Raw genomic sequence first — 14,711 nt, forward strand, 5'->3', positions numbered from 1 at the left:
TTTGAAATATTCGTCCATATTTTGTCTTGTCGTTGTCAGTCTTAGTGATATACTTTGAAGCAAGGCACATTTCAGACAGACACTTTTATATGTCATCTTTCTGTATGAAGATTCCTCCTACTTTGACCAGATTCTCAGGATGTCTTTCATGCGCTGCTTCTCTGAGTCTTATCTGCAGATTTTTGAAGATTTTGGCTCAGAGAGCTGAGAAGATAAGAGCTGTTATCACTGCAGGTGTGCTGAAGGTCACTAAACCGTTCCTGTGCTTCTGGCTGCATCATAAAACTGGAAGGACTTTTCATTTATGTCCAAACTTCAACATATTTGACGGGTTCTTCTCAGAAAATTTAGTTGTTTTTTTCTTAAAACATTTGACCTGTTAGATTTAAGATTCAGAAAAAAGTTTTGAAAGTTTAATTTTACGTGTTTCCCCTAAGTCCTCCAGATGAAACTTTACCGTTCAATGTTCCTACCCATCCTACTTCCATTTCTTACCCGTAAACAAACATTTTCTCACCTTTTGTCTTGACTATTCTAATATGCCACATTTTGCATATTTTACGTTTTACCACTTTGGGTTTTTAATACATTAAAAATACATATAAACTTTTCTATTCCTTTTTAAGTAAGAAAATAAACATTCCTGTAGTGAATGCTTGATTATTTGTAGCAAATGATACATCAGCAGCTAAACACATACTTCTAACATTAACATGAAAAAAGCTTAGTTTTTTCTGCTTGACTTAACATCACTGTACAGTTAATATGTTTATTTTTTTAGTTTAAGCAATTAATAATGGGAAACAATAAATTTTTTAACATTATTTAAACCAGGTGAAGCTAAAACTTCTACTTAAGGAGTTCTGGGTCAAACATATTTACAGATAAAGATTTTTTTTCTGTCTTTGCAAAATCTGTATTTTTCACAAATTGGGCTTTTTTGAGTTTGTACGCTCCAGTTAATGATTCATAGATTTCTAAATGAGTTGACTACTATTTCAATAATTGATTTATCCAGATTAATCCGATTAATTGTTTCAGGATATTGACAACATTAATCTGTAATCTGGAAACAAACGCAGTGGATTCTGTTTGTTTTGTTTTTTTAGCACGGAGCGTCTCAGGAGGATTTCATCCGTGGCAGCCGGGAGAAGAACGTTCGAGATGTTGTGTTCGACATCGCCAGCCAGGCTCACGTGCACCTTGAACACGTATGTAGCACGGCAATCATTTTCTAATAACTTTTACACAAATCAAATTTACTTTTCTAAAAAAAAAGACTGTGGAAATTGACCAGGTTCAGCTTTTCTAATCCAAAACCTTAATATCTGTTCATTCAGGATTGTAATGAAGGATAAGCTTTGAACTGAACTAAGTCCAACTAGAAAAAAATCTTCTTTAGAACCACAAGATGTTTATAGTTTTTATAAATATCCACCATTTTACTTCTATTTTTAGGTTTCAACAAAACTATTGCAAGCAAGTGGATGGATGCATTTTCTTTAATGTTGATATCTTTGGAAAGTGAAAACACAGATAGTTTCCATCTTTATAATAAGAAAAATAGAGCTAAAAAATATTATTGAGTACTTTAAGTAAAAAAAAAATTTAAAACTCCAATAACTATATTTAAAAAAAAACTTTTCATTTAATCATTTCAGCCAAAGTTATTAAGAGTTGTTGTGGAAACTCCAATAAACCTAAATTCCTGGACTAGAGCTATGTACTGTGTCAGTTCCAAAGAGACTCGCTCATTAAAAGCCACTTTAGAAAATGTTAGCAAGGAGGGCTGTCTGACCTGGAGAGGAAAAACCTTCAACAACTAAGGAGATGTTACTGTGGAAGCTTTGTCTTCTCTGGTTTTATAGCACATCTTTGTGATTTTTCTGGTTTATTCACCCAACATTTCTTTAAAATAGCCAGCTAGGGTTGGTTTGACACTCGATGTTACCATGACACTGGCAAGAATCAGAAATGATGTCTGCATGTTTTAGTAATAGCATCATGCTGGGTAATTCAAGAATTACTCAGCAGAAATCTGATCATGAAGAGTATTAAAGTTAAATCGAAAAAGGTTTCTTTTCATGAATTATTTAACCTAAATAATTTACACCACACATATGTTTATTCCTGCTTCAAAGGGGTGGAATGAATGGAGGGGACAGGAAGGACAACTATCATACACACTTGGTAAAAGAATGAATCTACGAAGCAAGTTCGGCACAGATGGACGGTCACAGAAAATGAGTGGTCCGAAACGCCAATGGAAATGTGCAATTAGCCTCTTCTCTGGTGACATTTTATGTCGGGACGGTTTAAATGCTGCAGAAACTCAAGAAGGATTTTCCTTGGGAGGATCTGAATTACTTTCAACAAGGAAAATCTTAATTTGTTTCACCAATGATGTCACCATTGATTGGACGTGAATCCTTTGCTAAAGCTGCTCGTTCAGCTCGTTCACATCCACTGCACTTTAGTTTCTTCCCGCACTTTTTACGCCACTTGAACAGCAGGGATAGGTTTTGTATTTTTAAAATTAACATCACTGGTGACTCATGCTCCGGCATGCTGTGGGTTGCAGCTTGCACCTGCAGCGCTGTGGATGACTCAAAATGTCCTGCAAAGATCTTCTGTTTACTATTATGTTTCTCCTAAGAGTTTGCAGCTAATGTTTTGGTCTCCACTTGCACGCCTTAATGATTTTTGTCCTCATGGAGGTTTTTTCATTATGCAGCTGTTCAAACACTAAGTATTTTAATTTTGTTTGCTCATTGTTCGCACCTATTAGGAAATTCTGCTAGAAGCTAAATCACATTAAATTACACTTAGAGAGAGCAATTGGGAAGTAGGAATCAAAGTGCTGTTTTCCATTGGTTTTCTGTTTCAATGTTTTGTTTTTTGAAGTTAAAATCAAGTTTCAGTTTTAAGCAAATTTCCCAGGAATCCCAGTAAAGTAACATTTCATTAGTGCATAAAAACCATAAGACATCAAATATGTCTTCTGTTGTTGTTTTTAGCTAGCTAGATACAAAAGCAACGATAAAAAAAGCTAGCTCGCTACATAGTTAGCTAATTTCCCAGTCCTTCTGCTGATGTTACATTTACATCCAGTCTTTACACATTTGTCAATTGTTGCAGCAATGCACTGTTTTCCTCCAGCAAGCCTGTGTGTTAGACCAGTCTGCAAACACTTTGTTGGAACAAGTTGACAAACACTATTAGGACCCACAAATTCTTTGTTGAGCTGAGAATGTGCAGGAACATGTTTGAGCCACAAAAGGCCAAACCTGTAGCTGGCAGAGCTCAGGGGACTCGTTGCTAACTTCACAAATTCAGACTCCAGTCTACACACCAACAGGTTCTTCCTTTCCTGGGAATACAAAGTAATTTTCGTTGAAAGAACAGGCCTGCACAGGTTGTTTCACAGTTGATAGTGACTCATGTTAAAAGAAAAACAGATTGCAAGAGAAAAAATGGGATTTAAAAATCAATTTGTATCATGTCTGCTAGAAATAATTCAGTGTGAAAGAAGGGCAGTTATGGATAAACGAGATGAAATGTGTATTAAAATCTTTTGTCTAAATTAGGGAATACTCTCCTTATATTAACTGTTTTTATTATATTCACATAAGCAATAAAACATGATCAAACTTAGACTAAAATTTACAAAAATGAGACGTTTGTACTAAAAAGAATATGTTCTAATTAATTAACTAACTGACTTAATTAGGAGTGAGCTGGCAGAGTAGAAACCTAATTCCTGCACCCCATGTGGAGCTGATGATGAGATTTTATTTTGCTATTTTGCTTCTATTTGCATATTTTGCAGACTGTTTGACTTTTCACAGAGGAGAAAATCCCTAAGTACTTAATTACAATCCAACTTGGTGACCTCTATCCAGAACAATGCTTTTGTTTGGCCTGACTTTATCTTGTCAATACTTGATCAAACTAGGTCAATTATATCTAAATTAGGTTTACTTCCTGCCATGACGAATCAGACTACTGCAAATCTTCCAAAACAATGAGACAGTTGCAAGAAAGCTGTAAAAAGTCATTTTTCAGGGTTTGCCAAAAATGAAGTAGGAGACTCGGCAAACGTGGAAGTGTTTCGCTCAGATGAAAAAAACGAACTTCCTGGCTAACATGCACCTGAACTGATTATCCTGACAGTAAACCATGGAAGTAGGGAAAATATAAACGAATCCTGGAAGAAAATAAGTTGCATAATTTTCCTTCTTCTTCCTGTGGTTTGGCTAAAATGTCCATTTTAGGCAGTGGTGGGCACTGCTATCTACAAGTTAGTAGTCATGGAAGCTAAAGCTAAGGCGCTAAAGGGCTAATTTCAACCATACTGACTTGCCACTTGCTCAAAAAAGTGTCTTAAAAAAGAGAATTTTGGGGAAGGAGACAGAAATGAACAGACTTCAAAATAAGATAATGAATATAAATTTCAGCAGTGATGTTGAACTTCATCTGAAAGTTTACAAAGCAGCCAAGTAAATTATCTCATTAGAATTTATCTGAATAAAAGTATTTAGGGGAAACTAGATGCACTAAACATTTTAGCTCCAGTATTAGTGAAAGTGTGCCCAACACTGATTCTACATTTACTTTATTATTCTCACTCTGTCTTTCTTACTGGTCCTCTTTATGCAACTTTTTTTACCAACACGTCGCTAATAGTGATGAGGTATGCTGTGTGTCAAGCTGATAGTTGTTTGGTTTTGATGTTTTTGGCATTTAAGTACTATTATGTTTGCCATACTGTTGTATTTTTGTACATTCAACAAAATTTAGGCTAAATTTTGTTTTTATTTAAAGTGTCCTAGAAAAACAATTTAGCTGTTTGACAAACTGCCTGTTGCAGGCAGACAAAACACTGGTTTATTCATGCCGTTTCCATTTGTGTGTCTAAGTCAGAGGTTCCCAAACTGTGGGGCGCGCCCCCTAGGGGGGGCGCCATGCCATTGTAGGGGGGGCACAGGAAGCTGTCTGGATGGAAAAAAAAAAAATCCTGAACGCTATATGTGCTGGGTTTTTACCTTAGAATGGCCAACTCTGTTAATCCTATGTCAATTTGATACAGTAGGGGCTTCTACACTTCCCATATCTGTGTCCTCTGTCACTTTTATCAGCAGTTTAAACTGTTTAATCCGTTGTTAACATGTGGTAACCTGTTTTTCCGAGCTGCCTTTAAACGCAACATGAGCGCTAAGACACTCGCGCTTTGTTTAGACCTGTGCGCCGTGAAGGAGACCTGCTGCTGCTGTGCGGAGCTACGCAAGTTTGTGTTAGAATCATGGCAGCAAACCAGCAAAACGCAAAGAACTTTTCACAGTTTTTCCCCCAAACTAACAGACTGTTGAGTAAAGCTGGTGGATGCAGGTAATGTTAGCTAAAAGATGACTAGCTAATATCAATACAGCACCTTAAGCTTAACAAGTAGCCTGTAGGCTACTGATGTTGTCTATGTTCAGCTATGTACATTCATTTTGCCCCCCAAAAAAGTCGACTTCCCCCCCACTTCCCCGCTCGCACAAGTCGTTCAACTAGACAGCTATTTGTAATCCATAGGGGGGGCCAGAAAATGTTTGGAGCCCATTGGGGGGGGGGGGCAGGAGAAAAAGTTTGGGAACCACTGGTCTAAGTGATCCAAAGGTCGGTGTTGAGTGCCTGAACAAAAGCAGAATCCTCTTGAAATAATCAGGTGCAAAACGAGATTGAAAACAGTTTCAGAAGCTTAGAGAAATAGAGTCGTAGAGCCCTTCAGATATTACTAGAAAGTCTGACTCAGTCTGTTGTTACTCAAGTATCATAGCTGCACAAATGCAGTAGCAAATTCACATCATCTTTTATTAGAGATGTTAAGAATTTTTCTTTTTCAACTTTTTAAATGCTAGTGGCAGTATTTTATCATAAGTTGCAGCTGAGATTTCTGTGATTTTCCAATCTTTTTGAAACTTACACAGGAAAAACGGTTGTTTTTGTTTTTTTCATTTCAGTTTGTTCTGCTTTTTCCTTCAGGCCCGATCGTTTAGCCACAACGTTCCAGCAGCAGCAACCCCGGCATTCCTTCCCACTGTAAGTCATAAGACTCCCCTGCTATTCATCAAGATCTCATTTACATTTTAAAATCACTTTTTTTCCTCATATCACTGATGTTTGCTTCAGTAATCTCCCTGAAAGTCAGAATAACAGTATGCTGACTGCAGATCTTGTTTTGTGCAGACAACCAGATTTGTAAGGCATTGAGAATAATCCAACTTAATCAGTTTTTTTTTCCTTTTGTCTGTGGAGCTGAATCCAAAAATATTTGTACAGAGCATAAAAATATGTTTTCCTGCTGTCTGAGAAAAGCAGATGAAACTTTTTCTTTTTTCAATCAGTTAGGGTTACAAAAATAATCTCTAATTTCAAATATTCAGGGCAAAAAGGCAGGTAAATGTTTTAAAGATTATTACTTTTAGATTAAGAAGGTTACATACACTAAGAGTATTATACCTATAAACATCCTAAGGAAGCCAATCAGTGCCTTCAATATGACTTTTTAACCCTCAGCATCAGTCCGATAAGTAAAACTGGATCGATATTAACAACCAGTGTTTATCTTAATCTTGTTCCTATTTGTGTTTCATGCTTTTACATAGTGTATTGGTAAATATCAGATATCTGCAATATGTCAGAGAGGTTTCATTTAATGAATGAGGAGTTCCCTTCAACCGAACCGAGATTTAGGTTTTTCGGCAAACCGGACGACAACTTCCCAAACGAATCGGACTTTTAAGGCAAATGAGTCAGAGTTTGATTAAAGCAGACCAAACAGGGCTGGTATGCATGAAGTCAACCTCAGAGGCTGCTCTCTGCAGGTGGATAAAACATTTCTATGGAGTCCATAATGATGATCCGTCACCAACCTGCTGCAGCTACGAGGTGGAGCAGAAAAATGGACTCTCCCTCCTGAATGACTCTGCAGTGGATCTTCTCCAAGCAGCAAAAAGGCCCCTTCATGCATATGTGGGAGTGTTGCTGTCTATTTGTGTTCCTGATAGCGAGCCACATGGAAAGCAGGCACAGTCTGCATTGCTGTCTTCGTGTCCTAAAAATTAGATTCAGATGAACTGCAGGTTTGGATCAGTGAGGCAGAGTGAACAAAAAAATAAAATGAGGAGGACCAGTGAAGACTAGAGGACATGAATCACACCGACTCTTTCATTTCAAAACAACATGAAGAACGACCGCGTTAGACCTGAGGATGCATATCGAAGATTTAAGAAAAACAATTTAAAAAGATGCTACGATCTGCAGAATCTATTTGATTTAAGCATTTCTTTAAAGAACCCAGCACATTTTTTCAAATCTGCTGTAATAAAGCAGAAAAGCCTCCTCAAACAGTGTGTAGGTGGATTCCTGTTTCCATGTGCCCAAATAGAAAAAAAACCTTTTGCCTCTGAAGGCCTTCTAGCCTCTGAATTACCACCAAATTGTTCAGAGACACACGGGGGATGGAGGAACAAACACCTGAGAGCCAGAATAAAGAATGTCCGTAACGTGTTTCTGCACAGCGCGCTCTTTGCTGGGGAGCTAAATGAAAGCTGAGCATAACGTTGGTGAGAAGGATGAAGAGGAGAAAAGCAACAAGCTTTATCCTGTCGTTCTTGGGTTAAAGAAACAAAAGGAGATGGTAACATTTCAGCTTTGAATAAGTTTCTATTTTTAAGGTGGAAACAAAATCTGTCTTAGGTTTGACATGTTTTTGTTTTTCCTTTTTAACATTTGAAGTCCATATACTCAGCTTTTCAAATAAAATGTTTCCAAATACTAACTAATCTCATGTTGTTGCAGGAAAATGCATGTGTGTCTTTTATCATTAAAATACTCTCGCTTCTGAACAGAAACGAGACGCTACGGCCTCTGGGAAAAGCTTTTCACTGAAAAACGGTTTTTATTTTCCTGCTTTATTCATTCCTTTCATCATTTTAAGACCCCTAACCCCTGATGCAGAAAAAAACAGGTTAGAAATGCACTGCAATCACAGTTTGTCTGCAGGGGTCACCTTAACGAGTGGCTCTTTTCTGGTTTCGTCCTCCTATGCTTTTACATGATGATGTATGCAGTGACTGCTCAGTTGCCCTTTGATGGAAATCCGTCTGAGGCTCATCCGTCTTCACACACAGGCTCTAGGTTTCATTCTTGGTAAATCCTGGGTGTTTTATTTCCTTTTTTCAATGGGGCTCTTCTTGAGAAATAACCCAGAATTTTAATTCTTTTAGAGCTTTTATGATCTTCAATTTAAAGGAATCCGTGACTAGTTGAACCTGTTGGACTAAATATGTTGTATTTTATCTATTAATCTCCAAAAATTGTAGTTTGTGATATGTAAAAACTAAATTTTTTAAAATTATCTATCTTTATTTTATCTTTTGACTACAGAGGTTGACATTTTTTCACCATACCGGGCCAATGACGCGTTGAGCTAATAGGAAAGCTAAACAAATAGGATGTTTAAATACATAGTGAAGCATATTTAAGTCTTTGTAACAAGCCCATTCTAATATATTTAAATGTTTAGGTCCCAAAACATTGTAGCTTTTTACAGCATATGCTCTCTATTTTGGTTAGCATTTCCAATTAGCAGCAGCACAAATACAGTCTCCTTTTTGGCAAAATCTCTCCTCTTCAACAATTCGGTCCTTCTCATTTTTTCATTTTTGCACATACATTTCTGTTCTGGCTAGTCTGAGCTACCGCTGCACCTAGCCTATGTTATCTACCCAGGATGCATTGCAGTGTAACCAACATGGCAACATCTATGTCAGTGTTTTTCAACCACTGTTCCGCGGCACACTAGTGTGCCGTGAGTGATCATCAGGTGTGCCGTGGAAATTATTCAATTTCACCTACGGTACCGCATTTTCCAGACTATAAGCTGCTACTTTTTTTCTAAGCTTTGAACCATGAGGATTGTAGCCCGATGTGGCTTTGCTGTGTATTTTTCTTCAACCACTAGGGGGCTCTCTAGCAGGAAGTGAATCATTAGAAGTCAAAATTGTGAGCGGTGAGAGCATCGTATCTAGCAAGACTGTGACGACAGTGATGGAAAAGACAGAAGCTCAGCAATAGTTGGGTTGGAAAGAACATGGGTCCATTTCCCACAACATATCTGTGTGAAATGAGCTTCTGAAGCCTGGCAACTATAAAAACTAAAACCAGAGAGAGACTGAGAGTTGTGGAGGACGAGCTTTGTCTTTCTTCAATTTCTGCCAGGAAATCAGCTGTTTTCATCCAAACATGCACAGGTTTCACACTAGATGGGTAAAATATACAGATATTGACATTTTGTACATGCAACTCTTCATATTGAAACAGTGAATCTGAAGTGAAATGTTTCCCAAATATTATTGCTTCTTTCAGAATAAGAAATATTTTCTGTATTCTGGCTATAAGATGCTTGTGGATTAGTTTGTAAAACACTTTGAAGTTTTCTACAACTTCTTTAAATTTAACACCAGTGTTGTTTCGCTGTTCAGGTGTATTTTTGAAGTGCACATGTTAAGTGCAATTTGAAATAAGAAATGTAAAATGTGATAAAAATGCCTTTTTGTGTTTATTTGATTCCTATTCAAGAGACTTTGATAAGAATGACTGTATATGTAACATAGGCGGCTACAGAGTATCTTTGTTTACATTTTTGGTTGGTGGTGTGCCTCGAGATTTTTTCAATTAAAATAATGTACCTTGGCTCAAAAAAGGTTTAAAAATACTGATCTATGTGACAATAATTTAATTTGTAGAAACTAGACAGCCAACAGTATTTTTACTGCTTTGAAAGTCAAGTTTCCCAAATAATGTGTATTTTTCAAACGCATTGTGGAATTTATTTATTTTGATCAAAATAAGAGTCCCAAACAAATAGAGACTCATTGCTTTTGAAGCTCCACAGTGATTGGTGGCCCACTGACTGACTGCTGTTTATAAATGAAATCAAGTTTTTATCTGTTTTTATACACAAAAAAAATTAGTAGATCAGGACTAAAAAGTCTAAAAAGTGCTGAAAGTTTCAGAAACAGTCATCTTTGAGGATGTGAGGCATGAACCAGCTTGTGCTTGTTTTGCTCTGTGCTCCAGGTCGTGTTGGAGGACTATCTGCAGAGAGTCAGGAAAGCTGATTTTGATGTTTTCCACAAGAGCCTGCTGAGCAGAAACCCTCTGCTGCCCTTCCAGCTGTACCTCCGTTCCTGGAAGAAGACCTACTGATTCCAGCTGCCCCCTGTCCCAGTTCAACCAGTTTGACTCTAAGCAACCTGCAGGACTGGCACTCAGAGACTTTACTTACTGAGATTCTGCTCTCAGAATGCTAAACAGTACGTTAATAAAGACACACAGACTTGGTGAAATAAGAGCACTGGCACTGACATCCTCACGCTCAGAGAAACTACAAACCCCAGCTGGCTGGTTCTCACTCCATCAGCTTTGTATCTGGAGTTTTTTCTTCCTAGAAAACAGATGGAGGAAAGATATGGAGCTCTAACAGAGACACACAGGGCTCTGGAGAGCAAATGCTGCAGTAATTAAATGCTTTTTAATCTCAACTGCCCTCTATGTGACCTGATTGTCCATCATTTTCATTGATTTAAAATTTTAAGACTTGATTGGATTTATATTCCTGGAAAATTGGCGCCACTTAGCTTATTTTGTTAACTATTGATCCAGAGAAACCCAACAATATGATGCCTTTATTTCTATTACTTTTCAGATTTCATAGAAATGGTTTAGTTATGTAGCAACCTGGTAAAAAATTAGCAGTTTTTGTTAAAAAGTAGAAAAAACAAACATAAAATCCAGCCGTTTGAGGTTTTTCTAGCTGTCAAGCATTTCATCTCAATCTCATTATTTGTCTTAAAATTAATAATTTCTTCCAGTTCTCAACAAATTATCAGAAAAATTACTAAAAGTGCTAATTGTAAAGCTTCAAAATGTGGGTTGTTTTTGATCTTTTGATAAAGATTATTTATCTGTTGTTGCAGTTCTCAAAGCATAAAAAAATAAGAGCCTGTTTCCTTTTGGGAAAATTAGTAAACATCTGTTTCCCCACATCCAAACCAGACTGCAGCTTTTACACGAGACGCTGCTCCTGACCTAACCATACTCCTCAGTCTTAAACGTGTTAGTTTTCACCATCATGCAGAGTGTTTTCTAAAAGTGAGACACTTTATAACATATTTAGGAGAATCTCTGCAAATCCTTCCAGGCTGCATTTGCAAAAAAACAAAATAACCCAAATGCTCTGATGCCATTTTCCTCCCAGATTTTGAAGATCCTACACAAAGGAGCGACACTCAGTCAAAAGAACAGAATCTCAGGATAATAAGGCAAATTATGTGAGTGGAGGCAGCGTCAAATACAAACCATTTTATCTATGAACAATACAAATTACCGCAGTGGAGCGCAGTCTGAAGTGGCCTGCTGCACAAACACACTCAGACTTGACTCACTGTGTGTCGCTGTTACAGTCTGTCTCACTTCAGGTAAACTGGATTCTGCAGCTGCTGTCAACCCAGAGGTGCTGTGGATAGAAATAAAAAACAAAACTAGTTTATTAGTTTCAACCTGACAAAACCACAAAGAAAATGAAATATTTTTTTCTGTGTGTGATTAAAAACTAGCAGTATATTTGAATAAATTATTGATTAAAGCTCTGATCTATTATTGTTTTTGAAGTCTTGTTTTTAATCTGTTTCAGTTTACAGATTTGCATTTGCTTCTTCTTAATATAACATATACTGTATAAGTATCATAAAATTTCTATGTATTTTATGGCGATTTTGTCTGATAGACCAACACAAAGTTATGTACAATCATGAAGTGGAAGGAAAAACGTGTTTTCAAAAAACTTTGCAATTAATCAAGTGGGGGATATATGAGTATTCCACCACTTTTACTCTGATACCCTTAAAGAAAAGTTACCTGTGTTATTCAGGTGCGTTGATGCAGAGACGTGTCTAAAAGTTGTAGTACACCAGCCCTTGAGGATTGCAGTTCCAAAGGTTGAGAGCAAAACATTTTCTTGTTTTACAATGCCCCAGTCAAACAGATCCAGTTAAACGTCCAGTTTAAAATCTGTGGTAAAATTTCTTCATCTAATCTGACTTAGTTTGAGCTGTTTATCAAAGCTGGTGGAGAAATACTAATAAGTATTAGTCAGCTAACTAAATCTTCATACTAAACATTTGGTTTGCCAACTAAGCATTTCATTTATAAATTCAACTTCTATAAATGAATGAAGAACATAGTGAAAATATGATTTTAAAAAATTAACCTCAATTTTTTTTCTCTAATGATCGACTGTCAGTTGGTAGATAATGACACTTTTAATGCAAAGTTGCATTAAAACTTGGATATTCATAAAGACTCGATCTTCATGACAGTGTCATGTCAGGCTTATGCACACCCTGTCAAGAAAGTATTACAGTTTTTGACTGTGTAACTTTACAAACAACATCCCACTGTGACAGGTGTTTTACAGAGTTTTATATATTTGCATGAGATTTTCACTGAACAATCATTGATATGCTGGAAGGGATAAAAAACGTGGAGAAGAAAAGTCAAAAATCACCTACAAAAGACCCAAGAGAGGTTAAACATGAAGCTGCTGCTACCCATCATCCTCCATAGTCATCAGAACTTCAATCTACCTCAAGTATCCAGAAGTAGGAGATAGTTGGTGCTTAGGAGCAGAACCAAAGAAAGAAAGACCTAACCACTGATGGATAGCTGTTAGCAAGATGAGATAGTTGGACCATTTCAGATTGAAGACGGACTTCAGATACACTTCTACACCTACTGTCAGTTTTTAAAGGACTTTCTCTTCAAGCAGCGGTGCAGAAATGGAAGGTGGCATAAAAGAAGATCCGATTTTCAATGCAGGACCATTGACCATACAGAAATGTTCTGCACGGATTGAAACCTCTTTACTTAGTCGACTCAAACCTTTGGAAAGCTGATCCTAAAATTGACATTCATGAATGAAAAATACAAAAGGAAGGGTGGTTGTTTTGCATATTGCACATTGTTGATGTATTCGTGTTTATTTGTTGTGTCATGTCAGTTCCTATCACCTCTGGTCTGGTTAATCTCTCTGATATTTTGAACTTCACTCTCCACATGCCCCAGAAGTAACCAGGTTGTAGAATAAATTTGGATGCTCAGTTCTTGGTGTCATTCTTGCATTATGTGAATTTTATGTGACAACTCATTTGAATATAAATTCAAGCCTGCTGTTAAGCTAAGCAAGCCAATTTTGTTCCAGTGAAAATTGTTTTGCTCTTTGTGCTTGTGCCTTGCATAATTCACGCAGCATAAATTATGGTCTAAAATGCACCGTGAAGCATCCATTGCGTGCCACTGAAAATTTCAGCGATCTTGATTATAATTCTAATATTTAAACAGGTTGACTAATGACTGACTGCCTGGACTTTGATGCTGAAGTTTCAAGGAATGGGCAGACTAAAGGAAATATCATCAAATAAACAGTCATTTTAAATCAAAATGCAAGCTTTTTTGTTTTCTTTTGCAATGATTGGTTTATGTACACAATTCTGCACAGGTCATTATGTGCTTGAGAATCTGCCAAATTAAAATTTAACCTTATTATGGACAAATATGCATACATAATCTCTGGCAAACCATTTATTTCAGAAGTGTGATTAACTGCAATCTGATTCAAACATCCACCTAGTTTTAACTTCAATCTAAACAAATTAAATGTTAAAAAATAAGCATTTCCACACAAGAACTAATCAGTTTAGAACCATGTAGCCACAGCAAGAGAGCAACTTTTTTCCCATGCATGGTTTTTCCCTGTCATGTGTTATTTTATTCCTCTAAAGTCCATATGTAATATATTGCAGTAAAAGTAATAAGTGATTTAGATCTGTTTTCCTTGTCCAGAGGTTGGAATCTGTGTTGTTTTGTTTTTAATATCCATCCATTTTCTTTCACCCTTGTCCCTCAGTGGGGTCAGGAGGTGCTGGTGTCCATCTCCAGCTAACGTTTTGGGCGAGAGGCGGGGTCACCCTGGACAGGTCGCCAGTCTGTCGCAGGGCAACACAGAGACACACAGGACAAACAACCATGCACACACACACTGACACCTAGGGACAATTTGTAGAGGCCAATTAACCTGACAGTCATGTTTTTGGACTGTGGGAGGAAACCAGAGTACCCGGAGAAAACCCACCATGCACAGGGAGAACATGGAGACTCCATGCAGAAAGACCGGGGCCGGGAATCGAACCCAGAACCTTCTTGCTGCAAGGCAACAGCTCTACCAACTGCGCCACTGTGCAGCCCTTTTTTAATATCCATCCTCCTTTATATTTATCATTATCTTAAATAATAAAAATAAAAATAAAATACTGCGTCTTTAAAAATGAATCATTTTCCAAAGTGGATATTTTATCTAAAAGGCATTTTTATTCAAAACGGCATGTGATATTTGCAGCTCTAATATTAGTATATGTTTTTTCATAAACTTGTGGGGGCAAATAAGGGGAATTTTTATTTGGAAGAAAGATAATAATATCTTGCCTTTTTTGAAGGATGTGCCTGCATGTTAGCTGTAACCAAACAACAATTGCTGTAAAAATGAAAATGGTACAATGTCCCCACACAATCCCCTGGGGAATGGTGTGTGTGGGAAGCCGGTGATA

The 14,711-nt window shown here is 37.1% G+C and overlaps 1 protein-coding gene across 2 annotated transcripts in view; it reads left to right on the forward strand.

The window, feature by feature from the left end:
- ndufaf6 (NADH:ubiquinone oxidoreductase complex assembly factor 6) overlaps nt 1–10,592 on the forward strand; it is a 19,909-nt gene extending 9,317 nt beyond the window's left edge. For both annotated transcript variants that reach the window (XM_008430793.1, XM_008430792.1), the window contains exons 7-9: nt 1,110–1,211; nt 6,028–6,084; nt 10,129–10,592. In XM_008430793.1, coding sequence (XP_008429015.1) covers nt 1,110–1,211; nt 6,028–6,084; nt 10,129–10,257 — 288 coding nt within the window. In that variant the 3' untranslated portion in view covers nt 10,258–10,592. The remainder of the gene's footprint in view (nt 1–1,109; nt 1,212–6,027; nt 6,085–10,128) is intronic.
- Nucleotides 10,593–14,711: the final 4,119 nt, after the last annotated feature.

This window comes from Poecilia reticulata, linkage group LG16, assembly GCF_000633615.1.
Source record: "Poecilia reticulata strain Guanapo linkage group LG16, Guppy_female_1.0+MT, whole genome shotgun sequence".
Lineage (NCBI taxonomy): Eukaryota > Metazoa > Chordata > Actinopteri > Cyprinodontiformes > Poeciliidae > Poecilia > Poecilia reticulata.